General features: G+C 49.1%; 1 protein-coding gene across 1 annotated transcript in view; it reads left to right on the top strand.

The window, feature by feature from the left end:
* ccdc171 (coiled-coil domain containing 171) overlaps positions 1 to 21534 on the top strand; it is a 97159-nt gene that overhangs the window by 15514 nt on the left and 60111 nt on the right. Inside the window, exons 9-16 of the mRNA XM_082964609.1 lie at positions 1 to 28; positions 1904 to 2042; positions 2246 to 2384; positions 7632 to 7738; positions 11837 to 11926; positions 16511 to 16789; positions 18879 to 19046; positions 19672 to 19860. The exon at positions 1 to 28 is cut by the window's left edge and continues 34 nt beyond it. Coding sequence (XP_082820735.1) covers positions 1 to 28; positions 1904 to 2042; positions 2246 to 2384; positions 7632 to 7738; positions 11837 to 11926; positions 16511 to 16789; positions 18879 to 19046; positions 19672 to 19860 — 1139 coding nt within the window. The remainder of the gene's footprint in view (positions 29 to 1903; positions 2043 to 2245; positions 2385 to 7631; positions 7739 to 11836; positions 11927 to 16510; positions 16790 to 18878; positions 19047 to 19671; positions 19861 to 21534) is intronic.

The following is a 21534-nucleotide window of genomic DNA, read 5'->3' as shown; positions in this document are numbered from 1 at the left end:
CACGGGACGCTACTGGCAGACTGGCACAGTAAGATCCAAAATGGCACCCGATTCTTTTTCTAGTCCAATACAGTCTGGGTATACAGTATGTACAGTACCAGTCAGAAGTTTGGACTCACCTACTCATTCAAGGGTTTTTCTTTATTTTTTTAAAACTATTTTCTACATTGTAGAATAATAATGAAGACATAAACTACGAATTATTTTATTTTTATGAAACCTGTATTTAACTATTTAACTCGGCAAGTCAGTTAAGAACAAATTCTTATTTACAATGACGGCCTTCACCGGTCAAACCCGGACAACGCTGGGCCAATTGTGCGCCGCCCTATGGTTCTCCCAGTCACGGCTGGATGTGATACAGCCTGGAATCGAACCAGGGTCTGTAGTGACGGCTCTAGCACTGAGATGCAGTGCCTTAGACCGATGCGCCACTCGGGAGCCCCAAGTAACATGGAATCATGTAGTAATCCAACATTTTTTTTTCAAGAAATCTGAATATTTTTTTTAGATTCTTCAAAGTACCCACCTTTTGCCTTGATGACAGCTTTGCACACTTTTGGCATTCTCTCAACTAGCTTCATGAGGTAGTCACCAGGAATGCATTTCAATTAACAGGTCTGCCTTGTTAAAAGTTAATTTGTGGAATTTCTGTTCTCCTTAATGCGTTTGAGCCAATCAGTTGTGTTGAGACAAGGTAGGGTGGTATACAGAAGATAGCCCTATTTGGTAAAAGATTTGAACAGCTCAAACAAGCGAAGAGAAACGACAGTCCATCATTACTGTAAGACGTGAAGGTCAGTCAATATGGAATATGTCAAGAACTTTGAAAGTTCATTAAAGTGAAGTCGCAAAAACTATGATGAAACTGGCTCTCATGAGGACCGCCACAGGAAAGGAAGACCCAGAGTTACCTCTGCTGCAGAGGATAAGTTCATTAGATTTACCAGCCTCAGAAATTGCAGCCCAAATAAATGCTTCAAAGAGTTCAAGTAACAAACACATCTCAACATCAACTGTTCAGAGGAGACTGTGTGAATCAGGCCTTCGTGGTCGAATTGCTGTAAAGAAACCACTACTAAAGGACACCAATAAGAAAAAGACACACAAGCAGTGGACATTAGACCGGTGGAAATCTGTCCCTTGGACTGATGAGTTAAAATTTGAGATTTTTGGTTTCAACCGCCGTGTCTTTGTGAGATGCAGAGTAGGTGAACGAATGATCTCTATGTGTTGTTCCCACCGTGAAGCATGGAGGAGGAGGTGTGATGGTGCTTTGCTGGTGACACTGTCTGTGATTTATTTAGAATTCAAGGCACACTTAACCAGCATGGCTACCACAGCATTCTGCAGCGATACGCCAACCCATCTGGTTTGCACTTAGTGGGACTATCATTTGTTTTTCAACAGGACAATGACCCAACACACCTCCAGGCTGTGTAAGAGCTATTTGACCAAGAAGGAGAGTGATGGAGTGCTGCATCAGATGACCTGGCCCCCACAATCACCCGACCTCAACCCAATTGAGATGGTTTGGGATGAGTTGGACCGCAGAGTGAAGGAAAAGCAGCCAAGAAGTGCTCAGCATATGTGGGAACTCTTTCAAGACTGTTGGAAAAGCATTCCATGTGAAGCTGGTTGAGAGAATGTCAAGAGCAAAGGGTGGCTACTTTGAAGAATCTGAAATATATTTTGATTTGTTTTAACTCTTTTTTTGGTTACTACATGATTCTATATGTGTTATTTCATAGTTTTGGATGTCTTCACTATTATTCTACAATGTAGAAAATAGTAAAAAATAAAGAAAAACCCTTGAATGAGTTGGTGTGTCCAAACATTTGACTTGTCCTGTATCTGGTAGTAATATGATACCTGTGGATGAGGTTAACGTTGTGGTGTGTAGGCTGGAGAAGGACTACCTGAGTTCGAAGGCAGAGTTGAGTGCAGCGGTGGAGAAGGAGAGAAGTACTGCGTCACAACTCAGAGACCAACTACAGGAACTACACACGCTACATACACACAGCCTGACACAGCTGGACACGGTAGGAGGATTCACACACACGGGGAGGAGGGGAACAACCTCAACTGTTTTGAAAGGATTGTAAGTGGCAGGTGTTGTTTGTTTGTTGTCTCTCTCTCTCTCTCTCTCTCTCTCTCTTCTCTCTCTGCTCTCTCTCTGTGCTCTCTTTCTCTCTGTCTCTCTGCTGTCTCTGTCTCTCTGCTGTCTCCGTCTCTCTGTGTTTAGGCTCGTAAGCATCAGGTGTTACTAGAGGAGGAATTTGAGAGCTGTCTTAGAGAGTTACAACAGCTACTGCAACTACACACCGCTGTAGGACCCCCCACCGCTGTAGGACCCCCCACCGCTGTAGGACCCCTCACCACAGGTTAGTGTCAGTGTGTGTGTGTTGTAGAAAAGCTAAAATATGGTGCAGAACTGTCTATAACCCTCACTGTACTGACCATAACCCTCACTGAACTGACTATAACCCTCACAGTACTGACTATAACCCTCACTGTACTGACCATAACCCTCACTGTACTGACTATAACCCTCACTGTACTGACTATAACCCTCACTGTACTGACTATAACCCTCACTGTACTGTCTATAACCCTCACTGAACTGACTATAACCCTCACAGTACTGACTATAACCCTCACTGTACTGACTATAACCCTCACTGAACTGACTATAACCCTCACTGTACTGACTATAACCCTCACTGTACTGCTATAACCCTCACTGAACTGACTATAACCCTCACAGTACTGTCTATAACCCTCACTGAACTGACTATAACCCTCACTGTACTGACTATAACCCTCACTGTACTGACTATAACCCTCACTGAACTGACTATAACCCTCACTGAACTGACTATAACCCTCACTGCACCCTCCGACTATAACCCTCACTGAACTGACTATAACCCTCACTGTACTGACTATAACCCTCACTGAACTGACTATAACCCTCACTGAACTGACTATAACCCTCACTGAACTGACTATAACCCTCACTGAACTGACTATAACCCTCACTGAACTGACTATAACCCTCACTGAACTGACTATAACCCTCACTGAACTGACTATAACCCTCACTGAACTGACTATAACCCTCACTGTACTGACTATAACCCTCACTGACTATAACCCTCACTGAACTGACTATAACCCTCACTGTACTGACTATAACCCTCACTGAACTGACTATAACCCTCACAGACTGACTATAACCCTCACTGAACTGACTATAACCCTCACTGTACTGACTATAACCCTCACTGACTGACTAAACCCTCACTGAACTGACTATAACCCTCACTGTACTGACTATAACCCTCACTGAACTGACTATAACCCTCACTGACTATAACCCTCACTGACTGACTATAACCCTCACTGACTGACTATAACCCTCACTGACTATAACCCTCACTGAACTGACTATAACCCTCACTGAACTGACTATAACCCTCACTGTACTGACTATAACCCTCACTGAACTGACTATAACCCTCACTGAACTGACTATAACCCTCACTGACTATAACCCTCACTGAACTGACTATAACCCTCACAGTACTGACTATAACCCTCACTGACTATAACCCTCACTGTACTGACTATAACCCTCACTGACTGACTAACCCTCACTGAACTGACTATAACCCTCACTGAACTGACTATAACCCTCACTGAACTGACTATAACCCTCACTGAACTGACTATAACCCTCACTGACTATAACCCTCACTGTACCTGACTATAACCCTCCGACTGACTATAACCCTCACTGTACTGACTATAACCCTCACTGTACTGACTATAACCCTCACTGAACTGACTATAACCCTCACTGTACTGACTATAACCCTCACTGTACTGACTATAACCCTCACTGATCTATAACCCTCACTGAACTGACTATAACCCTCACTGACTGACTATAACCCTCACTGAACTGACTATAACCCTCACGACTGACTATAACCCTCACTGACTATAACCCTCACTGACTGACTAACCCTCACTGACATCCCTCACTGACTGACTATAACCCTCACTGATACTGACTATAACCCTCACTGACTGACTATAACCCTCACTGACTATAACCCTCACTGAACTGACTATAACCCTCACTGACTATAACCCTCACTGAACTGACTATAACCCTCACTGTACTGACTATAACCCTCACTGACTATAACCCTCACTGTACTGACTATAACCCTCACTGTACTGACCATAACCCTCACTGTACTGACTATAACCCTCACTGAACTGACTATAACCCTCACTGAACTGACTATAACCCTCACTGTACTGACTATAACCCTCACTGTACTGACTATAACCCTCACTGTACTGACTATAACCCTCACTGTACTGACTATAACCCTCACTGAACTGACTATAACCCTCACTGTACTGACTATAACCCTCACTGAACTGACTATAACCCTCACTGACTATAACCCTCACTGACTATAACCCTCACTGAACTATAACCCTCACTGACTGACTATAACCCTCACTGACTATAACCCTCACTGACTGACTATAACCCTCACTGAACTGACTATAACCCTCACTGAACTGACATAACCCTCACTGAACTGACTATAACCCTCACTGTACTGACTATAACCCTCACTGAACTGACTATAACCCTCACTGACTATAACCCTCACTGACTGACTATAACCCTCACTGACTATAACCCTCACTGAACTGACCATAACCCTCACTGAACTGACTATAACCCTCACTGAACTGACTATAACCCTCACTGACTATAACCCTCACTGACTATAACCCTCACTGAACTGACTATAACCCTCACTGACTATAACCCTCACTGAACTGACATAACCCTCACTGACTATAACCCTCACTGTACTGACTATAACCCTCACTGACTATAACCCTCACTGAACTGACTATAACCCTCACTGAACTGACTATAACCCTCACTGAACTGACTATAACCCTCACTGAACTGACTATAACCCTCACTGACTATAACCCTCACTGAACTGACTATAACCCTCACTGTACTGACTATAACCCTCACTGAACTGACTATAACCCTCACTGTACTGACTATAACCCTCACTGTACTGACTATAACCCTCACTGTACTGACTATAACCCTCACTGTACTGACTATAACCCTCACTGTACTGACTATAACCCTCACTGAACTGACTATAACCCTCACTGACTATAACCCTCACGTACTGACTATAACCCTCACTGTACTGACTATAACCCTCACTGAACTGACTATAACCCTCACTGAACTGACTATAACCCTCACTGTACTGACTATAACCCTCACTGAACTGACTATAACCCTCACTGAACTGACCATAACCCTCACAGAACTGACTATAACCCTCACTGACTATAACCCTCATTGACTATAACCCTCACTGAGCTGACTATAACCCTCACTGTACTGACCAAAACCCTCACTGAACTGACTATAACCCTCACTGTACTGACTATAACCCTCACTGAACTGACTATAACCCTCACTGACTATAACCCTCACTGACCTGACTATAACCCTCACTGTACTGACTATAACCCTCACTGAACTGACTATAACCCTCACTGAACTGACTATAACCCTCACTGACTATAACCCTCACTGACCTGACTATAACCCTCACTGTACTGACTATAACCCTCACTGACTATAACCCTCACTGACCTGACTATAACCCTCACTGACCTGACTATAACCCTCACTGAACTGACTATAACCCTCACTGAACTGACTATAACCCTCACTGAACTGACTATAACCCTCACTGAACTGACTATAACCCTCACTGACTATAACCCTCACTGACCTGACTATAACCCTCACTGACTATAACCCTCACTGAACTGACTATAACTCTCACTGACTATAACCCTCACTGAACTGACCATAACCCTCACTGACTATAACCCTCACTGACCTGACTATAACCCTCACTGAACTGACTATAACCCTCACTGAACTGATCATAACCCTCACTGTACTGACTATAACCCTCACTGACTATAACCCTCACTGAACTGACTATAACCCTCACTGACTATAACCCTCACTGACCTGACTATAACCCTCACTGTACTGACTATAACCCTCACTGACTATAACCCTAACTGACCTGACTATAACCCTCACTGAACTGACCATAACCCTCACTGAACTGACTATAACCCTCACTGACCTGACTATAACCCTCACTGAACTGACTATAACCCTCACTGAACTGACTATAACCCTCACTGTACTGACTATAACCCTCACTGACCTGACTATAACCCTCACTGAACTGACTATAACCCTCACTGACCTGACTATAACCCTCACTGAACTGACTATAACCCTCACTGAACTGACTATAACCCTCACTGAACTGACTATAACCCTCACTGAACTGACTATAACCCTCACTGACTATAACCCTCACTGAACTGACTATAACCCTCACTGACTATAACCCTCACTGACCTGACTATAACCCTCACTGAACTGACTATAACCCTCACTGAACTGACTATAACCCTCACTGAACTGACTATAACCCTCACTGAACTGACTATAACCCTCACTGAACTGACTATAACCCTCACTGACCTGACTATAACCCTCACTGACCTGACTATAACCCTCACTGAACTGACTATAACCCTCACTGAACTGACTATAACCCTCACTGTACTGACTATAACCCTCACTGACCTGACTATAACCCTCACTGAACTGACTATAACCCTCACTGAACTGACTATAACCCTCACTGACTATAACCCTCACTGAACTGACTATAACCCTCACTGACTATAACCCTCACTGACCTGACTATAACCCTCACTGAACTGACTATAACCCTCACTGAACTGATCATAACCCTCACTGTACTGACTATAACCCTCACTGACTATAACCCTCACTGAACTGACTATAACCCTCACTGACCTGACTATAACCCTCACTGAACTGACTATAACCCTCACTGAACTGACTATAACCCTCACTGAACTGACCATAACCCTCACTGAACTGACTATAACCCTCACTGACTATAACCCTCACTGACTATAACCCTCACTGACTATAACCCTCACTGAACTGACTATAACCCTCACTGACTATAACCCTCACTGACCTGACTATAACCCTCACTGAACTGACTATAACCCTCACTGAACTGACTATAACCCTCACTGAACTGACTATAACCCTCACTGTACTGACTATAACCCTCACTGAACTGACTATAACCCTCACTGAACTGACTATAACCCTCACTGACCTGACTATAACCCTCACTGACTATAACCCTCACTGACCTGACTATAACCCTCACTGACTATAACCCTCACTGACCTGACTATAACCCTCACTGACTATAACCCTCACTGTACTGACCATAACCCTCACAGTAATCTGCCGAAGTCACTATTAATCCGTTTACTACACTCTGTTAAATAATTGCCTTCTCATATCATCACATTTGTTGAAGAAACATTTCAAATGAAATCACACTGAGATTCTAATTCGGTTTATGATATTTTGCTCTTTGCGGTAATAAATGTACTTTCTCTCCTATGTGAAGAAGAGCCTGCTGAAGAGGGAAGGAAGTACAGCCCCTCTACTGTCATGAACATGCTGAGGACAACCCTGACTACATACCAGACCACCCTGGACCAGACTACTAGAGAGGTAACCCTCCTAACCCTGACTACATACCAGACCACCCTGGACCAGACTACTGCAGAGGTAACCCTCCTAACCCTGACTACATACCAGACCACCCTGGACCAGACTACTAGAGAGGTAACCCTCCTAACCCTGACTACATACCAGACCACCCTGGACCAGACTACTAGAGAGGTAACCCTCCTAACCCTGACTACATACCAGACCACCCTGGACCAGACTACTAGAGAGGTAACCCTCCTAACCCTGACTACATACCAGACCACCCTGGACCAGACTACTAGAGAGGTAACCCTCCTAACCCTGACTACATACCAGACCACCCTGGACCAGACTACTAGAGAGGTAACCCTCCTAACCCTGACTACATACCAGACCACCCTGGACCAGACTACTAGAGAGGTAACCCTCCTAACCCTGACTACATACCAGACCACCCTGGACCAGACTACTAGAGAGGTAACCCTCCTAACCCTGACTACATACCAGACCACCCTGGACCAGACTACTAGAGAGGTAACCCTCCTAACCCTGACTACATACCAGACCACCCTGGACCAGACTACTAGAGAGGTAACCCTCCTAACCCTGACTACATACCAGACCACCCTGGACCAGACTACTAGAGAGGTAACCCTCCTAACCCTGACTACATACCAGACCACCCTGGACCAGACTACTAGAGAGGTAACCCTCCTAACCCTGACTACATACCAGACCACCCTGGACCAGACTACTAGAGAGGTAACCCTCCTAACCCTGACTACATACCAGACCACCCTGGACCAGACTACTAGAGAGGTAACCCTCCTAACCCTGACTACATACCAGACCACCCTGGACCAGACTACTAGAGAGGTAACCCTCCTAACCCTGACTACATACCAGACCACCCTGGACCAGACTACTAGAGAGGTAACCCTCCTAACCCTGACTACATACCAGACCACCCTGGGACCAAGGACTACTAGAGAGGGTAACCCTCCTAACCCTGACTACATACCAGACCACCCTGGACCAGACTACTAGAGAGGTAACCCTCCTAACCCTGACTACATACCAGACCACCCTGGACCAGACTACTAGAGAGGTAACCCTCCTAACCCTGACTACATACCAGACCACCCTGGACCAGACTACTAGAGAGGTAACCCTCCTAACCCTGACTACATACCAGACCACCCTGGACCAGACTACTAGAGAGGTAACCCTCCTAACCCTGACTACATACCAGACCACCCTGGACCAGACTACTAGAGAGGTAACCCTCCTAACCCTGACTACATACCAGACCACCCTGGACCAGACTACTAGAGAGGTAACCCTCCTAACCCTGACTACATACCAGACCACCCTGGACCAGACTACTGAGAGGTAACCCTCCTAACCCTGACTACATACCAGACCACCCTGGACCAGACTACTAGAGAGGTAACCCTCCTAACCCTGACTACATACCAGACCACCCTGGACCAGACTACTAGAGAGGTAACCCTCCTAACCCTGACTACATACCAGACCACCCTGGACCAGACTACTAGAGAGGTAACCCTCCTAACCCTGACTACATACCAGACCACCCTGGACCAGACTACTAGAGAGGTAACCCTCCTAACCCTGACTACATACCAGACCACCCTGGACCAGACTACTAGAGAGGTAACCCTCCTAACCCTGACTACATACCAGACCACCCTGGACCAGACTACTAGAGAGGTAACCCTCCTAACCCTGACTACATACCAGACCACCCTGGACCAGACTACTAGAGAGGTAACCCTCCTAACCCTGACTACATACCAGACCACCCTGGACCAGACTACTAGAGAGGTAACCCTCCTAACCCTGACTACATACCAGACCACCCTGGACCAGACTACTAGAGAGGTAACCCTCCTAACCCTGACTACATACCAGACCACCCTGGACCAGACTACTAGAGAGGTAACCCTCCTAACCCTGACTACATACCAGACCACCCTGGACCAGACTACTAGAGAGGTAACCCTCCTAACCCTGACTACATACCAGACCACCCTGGACCAGACTACTAGAGAGGTAACCCTCCTAACCCTGACTACATACCAGACCACCCTGGACCAGACTACTAGAGAGGTAACCCTCCTAACCCTGACTACATACCAGACCACCCTGGACCAGACTACTAGAGAGGTAACCCTCCTAACCCTGACTACATACCAGACCACCCTGGACCAGACTACTAGAGAGGTAACCCTCCTAACCCTGACTACATACCAGACCACCCTGGACCAGACTACTAGAGAGGTAACCCTCCTAACCCTGACTACATACCAGACCACCCTGGACCAGACTACTAGAGAGGTAACCCTCCTAACCCTGACTACATACCAGACCACCCTGGACCAGACTACTAGAGAGGTAACCCTCCTAACCCTGACTACATACCAGACCACCCTGGACCAGACTACTAGAGAGGTAACCCTCCTAACCCTGACTACATACCAGACCACCCTGGACCAGACTACTAGAGAGGTAACCCTCCTAACCCTGACTACATACCAGACCACCCTGGACCAGACTACTAGAGAGGTAACCCTCCTAACCCTGACTACATACCAGACCACCCTGGACCAGACTACTAGAGAGGTAACCCTCCTAACCCTGACTACATACCAGACCACCCTGGACCAGACTACTAGAGAGGTAACCCTCCTAACCCTGACTACATACCAGACCACCCTGGACCAGACTACTAGCAGAGGTAACCCTCCTAACCCTGACTACATACCAGACCACCCTGGACCAGACTACTAGAGAGGTAACCCTCCTAACCCTGACTACATACCAGACCACCCTGGACCAGACTACTAGAGAGGTAACCCTCCTAACCCTGACTACATACCAGACCACCCTGGACCAGACTACTGCAGAGGTAACCCTCCTAACCCTGACTACATACCAGACCACCCTGGACCAGACTACTAGAGAGGTAACCCTCCTAACCCTGACTACATACCAGACCACCCTGGACCAGACTACTAGAGAGGTAACCCTCCTAACCCTGACTACATACCAGACCACCCTGGACCAGACTACTAGAGAGGTAACCCTCCTAACCCTGACTACATACCAGACCACCCTGGACCAGACTACTAGAGAGGTAACCCTCCTAACCCTGACTACATACCAGACCACCCTGGACCAGACTACTAGAGAGGTAACCCTCCTAACCCTGACTACATACCAGACCACCCTGGACCAGACTACTAGAGAGGTAACCCTCCTAACCCTGACTACATACCAGACCACCCTGGACCAGACTACTAGAGAGGTAACCCTCCTAACCCTGACTACATACCAGACCACCCTGGACCAGACTACTAGAGAGGTAACCCTCCTAACCCTGACTACATACCAGACCACCCTGGACCAGACTACTAGAGAGGTAACCCTCCTAACCCTGACTACATACCAGACCACCCTGGACCAGACTACTAGAGAGGTAACCCTCCTAACCCTGACTACATACCAGACCACCCTGGACCAGACTACTGCAGAGGTAACCCTCCTAACCCTGACTACATACCAGACCACCCTGGACCAGACTACTAGAGAGGTAACCCTCCTAACCCTGACTACATACCAGACCACCCTGGACCAGACTACTAGAGAGGTAACCCTCCTAACCCTGACTACATACCAGACCACCCTGGACCAGACTACTAGAGAGGTAACCCTCCTAACCCTGACTACATACCAGACCACCCTGGACCAGACTACTAGAGAGGTAACCCTCCTAACCCTGACTACATACCAGACCACCCTGGACCAGACTACTAGAGAGGTAACCCTCCTAACCCTGACTACGTACCAGACCACCCTGGACCAGACTACTAGAGAGGTAACCCTCCTAACCCTGACTACATACCAGACCACCCTGGACCAGACTACTAGAGAGGTAAAGATGCACAGCATACCACTGATAACCAGCCCCTTTCCTGTCACATCTTAGGAGGATCAGTGTTGTTATGTCATGTTATTAACAGGTCCTGGATCAGCAGAAACAGTCAGAGAGGCTGGTCCAGGAGGTTCAGTGTTGTTATGTCATGTTATTAACAGGTCCTGGATCAGCAGAAACAGTCAGAGAGGCTGGTCCAGGAGGTTCAGTCCAACCAGCGACTGATGTCAGAACAGAAGAGTCACTTAGAGGTGAGTAGTACTGTAGTCGGTCTTTGGACATGATCAGCACTGCAGTATAACTGTCAACCATCACAAACTGTATTTATTCTTTCTTCTGACACTTAGAATAGGGTCGGCCTAGTGGTTAGAGTGGAGGGGCGGCAGGTAGCCTAGTGGTTAGAGTGGAGGGTCGGCAGGTAGCCTAGTGGTTAGAGTGGAGGGTCGGCAGGTAGCCTAGTGGTTAGAGTGGAGGGTCGGCAGGTAGCCTAGTGGTTAGAGTGGAGGGTCGGCAGGTAGCCTAGTGGTTAGAGTGGAGGGGCGGCAGGTAGCCTAGTGGTTAGAGTGGAGGGGCGGCAGGTAGCCTAGTGGTTAGAGTGGAGGGGTGGCAGGTAGCCTAGTGGTTAGAGTGGAGGGGAGGCAGGTAGCCTAGTGGTTAGAGTGGAGGGGAGGCAGGTAGCCTAGTGGTTAGAGTGGAGGGGCGGCAGGTAGCCTAGTGGTTAGAGTGGAGGGTCGGCAGGTAGCCTAGTGGTTAGAGTGGAGGGTCGGCAGGTAGCCTAGTGGTTAGAGTGGAGGGTCGGCAGGTAGCCTAGTGGTTAGAGTGGAGGGTCGGCAGGTAGCCTAGTGGTTAGAGTGGAGGGTCGGCAGGTAGCCTAGTGGTTAGAGTGGAGGGGCGGCAGGTAGCCTAGTGGTTAGAGTGGAGGGTCGGCAGGTAGCCTAGTGGTTAGAGTGGAGGGTCGGCAGGTAGCCTAGTGGTTAGAGTGGAGGGGAGGCAGGTAGCCTAGTGGTTAGAGTGGAGGGGAGGCAGGTAGCCTAGTGGTTAGAGTGGAGGGGAGGCAGGTAGCCTAGTGGTTAGAGTGTAGGGGAGGCAGGTAGCCTAGTGGTTAGAGTGGAGGGTCGGCAGGTAGCCTAGTGGTTAGAGTGGAGGGTCGGCAGGTAGCCTAGTGGTTAGAGTGGAGGGGAGGCAGGTAGCCTAGTGGTTAGAGTGGAGGGTCGGCAGGTAGCCTAGTGGTTAGAGTGGAGGGTCGGCAGGTGAGCCTAGTGGTTAGAGTGGAGGGGCGGCAGGTAGCCTAGCGGTTAGAGTGGAGGGGCGGCAGGTAGCCTAGCGGTTAGAGTGGAGGGGCCGCAGGTAGCCTAGCGGTTAGAGTGGAGGGACGGCAGGTAGCCTAGCGGTTAGAGTGGAGGGTCGGCAGGTAGCCTAGCGGTTAGAGTGGAGGGTCGGCAGGTAGCCTAGCGGTTAGAGTGGAGGGTCGGCGGGTAGCCTAGCGGTTAGAGTGGAGGGGCGGCGGGTAGCCTAGTGGTTAGAGTGGAGGGGCGGCGGGTAGCCTAGTGGTTAGAGTGGAGGGGCGGCGGGTAGCCTAGTGGTTAGAGTGGAGGGGCGGCGGGTAGCCTAGTGGTTAGAGTGGAGGGGCGGCGGGTAGCCTAGTGGTTAGAGTGGAGGGGCGGCGGGTAGCCTAGTGGTTAGAGTGGAGGGTCGGCGGGTAGCCAAGTGGTTAGAGTGGAGGGTCGGCGGGTAGCCTAGTGGTTAGAGTGGAGGGTCGGCGGGTAGCCTAGTGGTTAGAGTGGAGGGGAGGCAGGTAGCCTAGCGGTTAGAGTGGAGGGGAGGCAGGTAGCCTAGTGGTTAGAGTGGAGGGTCGGCAGGTAGCCTAGTGGTTAGAGTGGAGGGTCGGCAGGTAGCCTAGTCGTTAGAGTGGAGGGTCGGCAGGTAGCCTAGTGGTTAGAGTGGAGGGTCGGCAGGTAGCCTAGTGGTTAGAGTGGAGGGTCGGCAGGTAGCCTAGTGGTTAGAGTGGAGGGTCGGCAGGGGAGCCTAGTGGTTAGAGTGGAGGGGCGGCAGGTAGCCTAGCGGTTAGAGTGGAGGGGCCGCAGGTAGCCTAGCGGTTAGAGTGGAGGGGCCGCAGGTAGCCTAGCGGTTAGAGTGGAGGGACGGCAGGTAGCCTAGCGGTTAGAGTGGAGGGTCGGCAGGTAGCCTAGCGGTTAGAGTGGAGGGTCGGCAGGTAGCCTAGCCGTTAGAGTGGAGGGTCGGCGGGTAGCCTAGCGGTTAGAGTGGAGGGTCGGCGGGTAGCCTAGCGGTTAGAGTGGAGGGGCGGCGGGTAGCCTAGCGGTTAGAGTGGAGGGTCGGCGGGTAGCCTAGCGGTTAGAGTGGAGGGGCGGCGGGTAGCCTAGTGGTTAGAGTGGAGGGGCGGCGGGTAGCCTAGTGGTTAGAGTGGAGGGGCGGCGGGTAGCCTAGTGGTTAGAGTGGAGGGGCGGCGGGTAGCCTAGTGGTTAGAGTGGAGGGGCGGCGGGTAGCCTAGTGGTTAGAGTGGAGGGTCGGCGGGTAGCCAAGTGGTTAGAGTGGAGGGTCGGCGGGTAGCCTAGTGGTTAGAGTGGAGGGTCGGCGGGTAGCCTAGTGGTTAGAGTGGAGGGTCGGCGGGTAGCCTAGTGGTTAGAGTGGAGGGTCGGCGGGTAGCCTAGTGGTTAGAGTGGAGGGGCGGCGGGTAGCCTAGTGGTTAGAGTGGAGGGGCGGCGGGTAGCCTAGTGGTTAGAGTGGAGGGTCGGCGGGTAGCCTAGTGGTTAGAGTGGAGGGTCGGCGTGTAGCCTAGTGGTTAGAGTGGAGGGGCGGCGGGTAGCCTAGTGGTTAGAGTGGAGGGGCGGCGGGTAGCCTAGTGGTTAGAGTGGAGGGGCGGCGGGTAGCCTAGTGGTTAGAGTGGAGGGGCGGCGGGTAGCCTAGTGGTTAGAGTGGAGGGGCGGCGGGTAGCCTAGTGGTTAGAGTGGAGGGGCGGCGGGTAGCCTAGTGGTTAGAGTGGAGGGGCGGCGGGTAGCCTAGTGGTTAGAGTGGAGGGGCGGCGGGTAGCCTAGTGGTTAGAGTGGAGGGGCGGCGGGTAGCCTAGTGGTTAGAGTGGAGGGGCGGCGGGTAGCCTAGTGGTTAGAGTGGATGGGCGGCGGGTAGCCTAGTGGTTAGAGTGGAGGGGCGGCGGGTTGCCTAGTGGTTAGAGTGGAGGGGCGGCGGGTTGCCTAGTGGTTAGAGTGGAGGGGCGGCGGGTAGCCTAGTGGTTAGAGTGGAGGGGCGGCGGGTAGCCTAGTGGTTAGAGTGGAGGGGCGGCGGGTAGCCTAGTGGTTAGAGTGGAGGGGCGGCGGGTAGCCTAGTGGTTAGAGTGGAGGGGCGGCGGGTAGCCTAGTGGTTAGAGTGGAGGGGCGGCGGGTAGCCTAGTGGTTAGAGTGGAGGGGCGGCGGGTAGCCTAGTGGTTAGAGTGGAGGGGCGGCGGGTAGCCTAGTGGTTAGAGTGGAGGGGCGGCGGGTAGCCTAGTGGTTAGAGTGGATGGGCGGCGGGTAGCCTAGTGGTTAGAGTGGAGGGGCGGCGGGTTGCCTAGTGGTTAGAGTGGAGGGGCGGCGGGTTGCCTAGTGGTTAGAGTGGAGGGGCGGCGGGTAGCCTAGTGGTTAGAGTGGAGGGTCGGCGGGTAGCCTAGTGGTTAGAGTGGAGGGGCGGCGGGTAGCCTAGTGGTTAGAGTGGAGGGGCGGCGGGTAGCCTAGTGGTTAGAGTGGAGGGGCGGCGGGTAGCCTAGTGGTTAGAGTGGAGGGTCGGCGGGTAGCCTAGTGGTTAGAGTGGAGGGTCGGCGGGTAGCCTAGTGGTTAGAGTGGAGGGGCGGCGGGTAGCCTAGTGGTTAGAGTGGAGGGGCGGCGGGTAGCCTAGTGGTTAGAGTGGATGGGCGGCGGGTAGCCTAGTGGTTAGAGTGGAGGGGCGGCGGGTTGCCTAGTGGTTAGAGTGGAGGGGCGGCGGGTTGCCTAGTGGTTAGAGTGGAGGGGCGGCGGGTAGCCTAGTGGTTAGAGTGGAGGGGCGGCGGGTAGCCTAGTGGTTAGAGTGGAGGGGCGGCGGGTAGCCTAGTGGTTAGAGTGGAGGGGCGGCGGGTAGCCTAGTGGTTAGAGTGGAGGGGCGGCGGGTAGCCTAGTGGTTAGAGTGGAGGGGCGGCGGGTAGCCTAGTGGTTAGAGTGGAGGGGCGGCGGGTAGCCTAGTGGTTAGAGTGGAGGGGCGGCGGGTAGCCTAGTGGTTAGAGTGGAGGGGCGGCGGGTAGCCTAGTGGTTAGAGTGGAGGGGCGGCGGGTAGCCTAGTGGTTAGAGTGGATGGGCGGCGGGTAGCCTAGTGGTTAGAGTGGAGGGGCGGCGGGTTGCCTAGTGGTTAGAGTGGAGGGGCGGCGGGTTGCCTAGTGGTTAGAGTGGAGGGGCGGCGGGTAGCCTAGTGGTTAGAGTGGAGGGTCGGCAGGTAGCCTAGTGGTTAGAGTGGAGGGGCGGCGGGTAGCCTAGTGGTTAGAGTGGAGGGGCGGCGGGTAGCCTAGTGGTTAGAGTGGAGGGGCGGCGGGTAGCCTAGTGGTTAGAGTGGAGGGTCGGCGGGTAGCCTAGTGGTTAGAGTGGATGGGCGTATTGAACGTGAGGATTCTCTCAACCAGCTCAGATTACCAGGCTGTCATATTGAACGTGACCACTGGTTGCTGGCAGGGCCCTGACTATGAGGACACAGAGGTCCACCAATGCTAACATAGGTCTTTTTTTTTTTATCTCTCTCTCTCTCTCTCTCTCTCTCTCTCTCTCTCTCTCTCTCTCTCTCTCTCTCTATTCCCTCCCCCTCTCTCTCTCTCTCCCCTGTAGGAGCTCCGTGCAGCGCTGTCTGACTGTAATGTAGAGTTACAGCGTCTGAGATCCCAGTGTTCTGAAAAGGCGCTCCAGACCACCAGACTACAGACTGACCTACAGACCGCCCAGCAACACTGGGAGAGGGAGAGGGAAAGGGAGAAGCAGCGGGAAGGAGAGAGGGAGAAAACGAGGGAGAAGCAGAGGGAAGGAGAGCGGGAGAAGGAGAGAGAGAGGACAGAGGAGTTGCAGGCAGAAGTACAGAGGATCAGACAACTCAATCAGAAAGATTCTCAGGTAAACAGAGCTCTGTTTGGAGTGGAAGTCTCTTCATCCTCCTATTCGTTCTTCCACCACCTTCTGTTACTGTCAGTGTGTTTTATAAAGCCCTGTTTATCCCTCTAGTAAACATGTCAGTTGGTCTGTTCTGTTACTATCAGTGTGTTTTATAAAGCCCTGTTTATCCCTCTAGTAAACATGACAGTTGGTCTGTTAATATCAGTGTGTTTTATAAAGCCCTGTTTATCCCTCTAGTAAACATGACAGTTTGTCTGTTCTGTTAATATCAGTGTGTTTTATAAAGCCCTGTTTATCCCTCTAGTAAACATGACAGTTTGTCTGGTCTGTTACTATCAGTGTGTTTTATAAAGCCCTGTTTATCCCTCTAGTAAACATGACAGTTGGTCTGTTACTATCAGTGTGTTTTATAAAGCCCTGTTTATCCCTCTAGTAAACATGACAGTTGGTCTGTTACTATCAGTGTGTTTTATAAAGCCCTGTTTATCCCTCTAGTAAACATGACAGTTGGTCTGTTAATATCAGTGTGTTTTATAAAGCCCTGTTTATCCCTCTGTTCTGTTACTATCAGTGTGTTTTATAAAGCCCTGTTTATCCCTCTAGTAAACATGACAGTTGGTCTGTTACTATCAGTGTGTTTTATAAAGCCCTGTTTATCCCTCTAGTAAACATGTCAGTTGGTCTGTTAATATCAGTGTGTTTTATAAAGCCCTGTTTATCCCTCTAGTAAACATGACAGTTGGTCTGTTAATATCAGTGTGTTTTATAAAGCCCTGTTTATCCCTCTAGTAAACATGTCAGTTGGTCTGTTAATATCAGTGTGTTTTATAAAGCCCTGTTTATCCCTCTAGTAAACATGACAGTTGGTCTGTTAATATCAGTGTGTTTTATAAAGCCCTGTTTATCCCTCTAGTAAACATGACAGTTTGTCTGTTCTGTTACTATCAGTGTGTTTTATAAAGCCCTGTTTATCCCTCTAGTAAACATGACAGTTGGTCTGTTAATATCAGTGTGTTTTATAAAGCCCTGTTTATCCCTCTAGTAAACATGTCAGTTGGTCTGTTAATATCAGTGTGTTTTATAAAGCCCTGTTTATCCCTCTAGTAAACATGTCAGTTGGTCTGTTAATATCAGTGTGTTTTATAAAGCCCTGTTTATCCCTCTAGTAAACATGTCAGTTGGTCTGTTAATATCAGTGTGTTTTATAAAGCCCTGTTTATCCCTCTAGTAAACATGTCAGTTGGTCTGTTAATATCAGTGTGTTTTATAAAGCCCTGTTTATCCCTCTAGTAAACATGTCAGTTGGTCTGTTAATATCAGTGTGTTTTATAAAGCCCTGTTTATCCCTCTAGTAAACATGACAGTTTGTCTGTTAATATCAGTGTGTTTTATAAAGCCCTGTTTATCCCTCTAGTAAACATGACAGTTGGTCTGTTAATATCAGTGTGTTTTATAAAGCCCTGTTTATCCCTCTAGTAAACATGTCAGTTTGTCTGTTCTGTTAATATCAGTGTGTTTTATAAAGCCCTGTTTATCCCTCTAGTAAACATGTCAGTTGGTCTGTTAATATCAGTGTGTAATATAAAGCCCTGTTTATCCCTCTAGTAAACATGTCAGTTGGTCTGTTAATATCAGTGTGTTTTATAAAGCCCTGTTTATCCCTCTAGTAAACATGACAGTTGGTCTGTTACTATCAGTGTGTTTTATAAAGCCCTGTTTATCCCTCTAGTAAACATGACAGTTGGTCTGTTAATATCAGTGTGTTTTATAAAGCCCTGTTTATCCCTCTAGTAAACATGACAGTTGGTCTGTTAATATCAGTGTGTTTTATAAAGCCCTGTTTATCCCTCTGTTCTGTTACTATCAGTGCCAATCAGATGCCCTCTTCATACCAGGCCGTCCTGCCCTCCTGTTCCCGGTGTTTCACCAGGGTTCATGCTAACGCCACTATGGTCCATTTATAACCCTTTATAACCCTAATGTAATCACTAACGTCATTATAGACTGTGTTAGCAGCGGCAGTAGTTCAGTTAACCTGCATCTCTGTTACCGGTGGCTCACCCGAGTGTCTGTGTGTGTCTCTCTGCAGGAGAAGTTGTCGTTCCTTCACGGTCTTTTCCAGCGTCTGTTAGCGGGCTGCGTCCTCATCTCCCAGCCACAGTGCATCCTGGGTAGTTTCTCCTGGGCGGAGCTCTGTGATGTCATCACGGAACACGTCGACACCCTCACCTCTGACCTTACACGCGCCAACGAGAGGGTAGGGTGTGTTTGTGTGTGAGGTGTGTGTGTGTCTGTGAGCGAGTGAGATACTATTTGTTTCTCTTTCAATACAGCTTACAAATGCTTAGGCAGTATTCAAGTCTTTGACTCTCTCCTTTCTCTCTCCCTCTCCTCGCTCTCTTCTCTCTCTCCTACATCGCGCTCCTCCATCTCTCTCCTCCATCTCTCTCTCTACTTTCTCTCTCACGCTCTCTCTCACACTCTCTCTCTACTTTCTCTCTCTCTCTCACACTCTACTTTCTCTCTCACGCTCTCTCTCTCTCACGCTCTCTCTCTACTTTCTCTCTCTCACGCTCTCTCTCTACTTTCTCTCTCTACTTTCTCTCTCACGCTCTCTCTCTACTTTCTCTCACTCTCACGCTCTCTCTCACGCTCTCTCTCTACTTTCTCTCTCACGCTCTCTCTCTACTTTCTCTCTCACGCTCTCTCTCACGCTCTCTCTCTACTTTCTCTCACTCTCACGCTCTCTCTCTACTTTCTCTCACTCTCACGCTCTCTCTCACGCTCTCTCTCTACTTTCTCTCACTCTCACGCTCTCTCTCACGCTCTCTCTCTACTTTCTCTCACTCTCACGCTCTCTCTCTCTCTCTCTCTCTCTCCAGGTGTCCCACCTGCAGGCTGTGTGTGAGAGTAACACTGTGTGTGTATCTCAGCTGCAGCAGAGCCAGGAAGGTGTGTTAGTGAGAATAGAGGAGACAGTGAAAAAGAGAGAAGAGACCTGGACAGCACAGAGACATGAGATGGACCAGCAACACACACACACTGTTACACTGTTACAGGGGAAGATACAGGTAACTAACACACTGTTACACTGTTACAGGGGAAGATACAGGTAACTAACACACTGTTACACTGTTACAGGGGAAGATACAGGTAACTAACACACTGTTACACTGTTACAGGGGAAGATACAGGTAACTAACACACTGTTACACTGTTACAGGGGAAGATACAGGTAACTAACACACTGTTACACTGCTACAGGGAAGATACAGGTAACTAACACACTGCTACAGGGAAGATACAGGTAACTAACACACTGCTACAGGGAAGATACAGGTAACTAACACACTGTTACAGGGAAGATACAGGTAACTAACACACTGCTACAGGGAAGATACAGGTAACTAACACACTGTTACACTGCTACAGGGGAAGATACAGGTAACTAACACACTGCTACAGGGAAGATACAGGTAACTAACACACTGTTACAGGGAAGATACAGGTAACTAACACACTGCTACAGGGAAGATACAGGTAACTAACACACTGCTACAGGGAAGATACAGGTAACTAACACACTGTTACAGGGGAAGATACAGGTAACTAACACACTGTTACAGGGAAGATACAGGTAACTAACACACTGTTACAGGGAAGATACAGGTAACTAACACACTGTTACAGGGGAAGATACAGGTAACTAACACACTGCTACAGGGAAGATACAGGTAACTAACACACTGCTACAGGGAAGATACAGGTAACTAACACACTGTTACAGGGAAGATACAGGTAACTAACACACTGCTACAGGGAAGATACAGGTAACTAACACACTGCTACAGGGAAGATACAGGTAACTAACACACTGTTACAGGGAAGATACAGGTAACTAACACACTGCTACAGGGAAGATACAGGTAACTAACACACTGCTACAGGGAAGATACAGGTAACTAACACACTGTTACAGGGAAGATACAGGTAACTAACACACTGCTACAGGGAAGATACAGGTAACTAACACACTGTTACAGGGAAGATACAGGTAACTAACACACTGTTACAGGGGAAGATACAGGTAACTAACACACTGCTACAGGGGTAGATACAGGTAACTAACACACTGTTACAGGGGAAGATACAGGTAACTAACACACTGTTACACTGTTACAGGGAAGATACAGGTAACTAACACACTGCTACACTGCTACAGGGAAGATACAGGTAACTAACACACTGCTACAGGGGAAGATACAGGTAACTAACACACTGCTACAGGGAAGATACAGGTAACTAACACACTGTTACACTGCTACAGGGAAGATACAGGTAACTAACACACTGTTACACTGCTACAGGGGAAGATACAGGTAACTAACACACTGTTACAGGGTAGATACAGGTAACTAACACACTGCTACAGGGAAGATACAGGTAACTAACACACTGCTACAGGGAAGATACAGGTAACTAACACACTGCTACAGGGAAGATACAGGTAACTAACACACTGTTACACTGTTACAGGGTAGATACAGGTAACTAACACACTGTTACAAGGAAGATACAGGTAACTAACACACTGTTACAGGGGAAGATACAGGTAACTAACACACTGTTACACTGCTACAGGGAAGATACAGGTAACTAACACACTGTTACACTGCTACAGGGGAAGATACAGGTAACTAACACACTGCTACAGGGAAGATACAGGTAACTAACACACTGCTACA

Source organism: Salmo salar, chromosome 18 (assembly GCF_965601325.2).
Source record: "Salmo salar chromosome 18, fSalSal1, whole genome shotgun sequence".
NCBI lineage: Eukaryota > Metazoa > Chordata > Actinopteri > Salmoniformes > Salmonidae > Salmo > Salmo salar.
The sequence above is the reverse complement of the archived record's forward strand: the minus strand, read 5'-3'. Positions and strand labels throughout refer to the sequence as shown.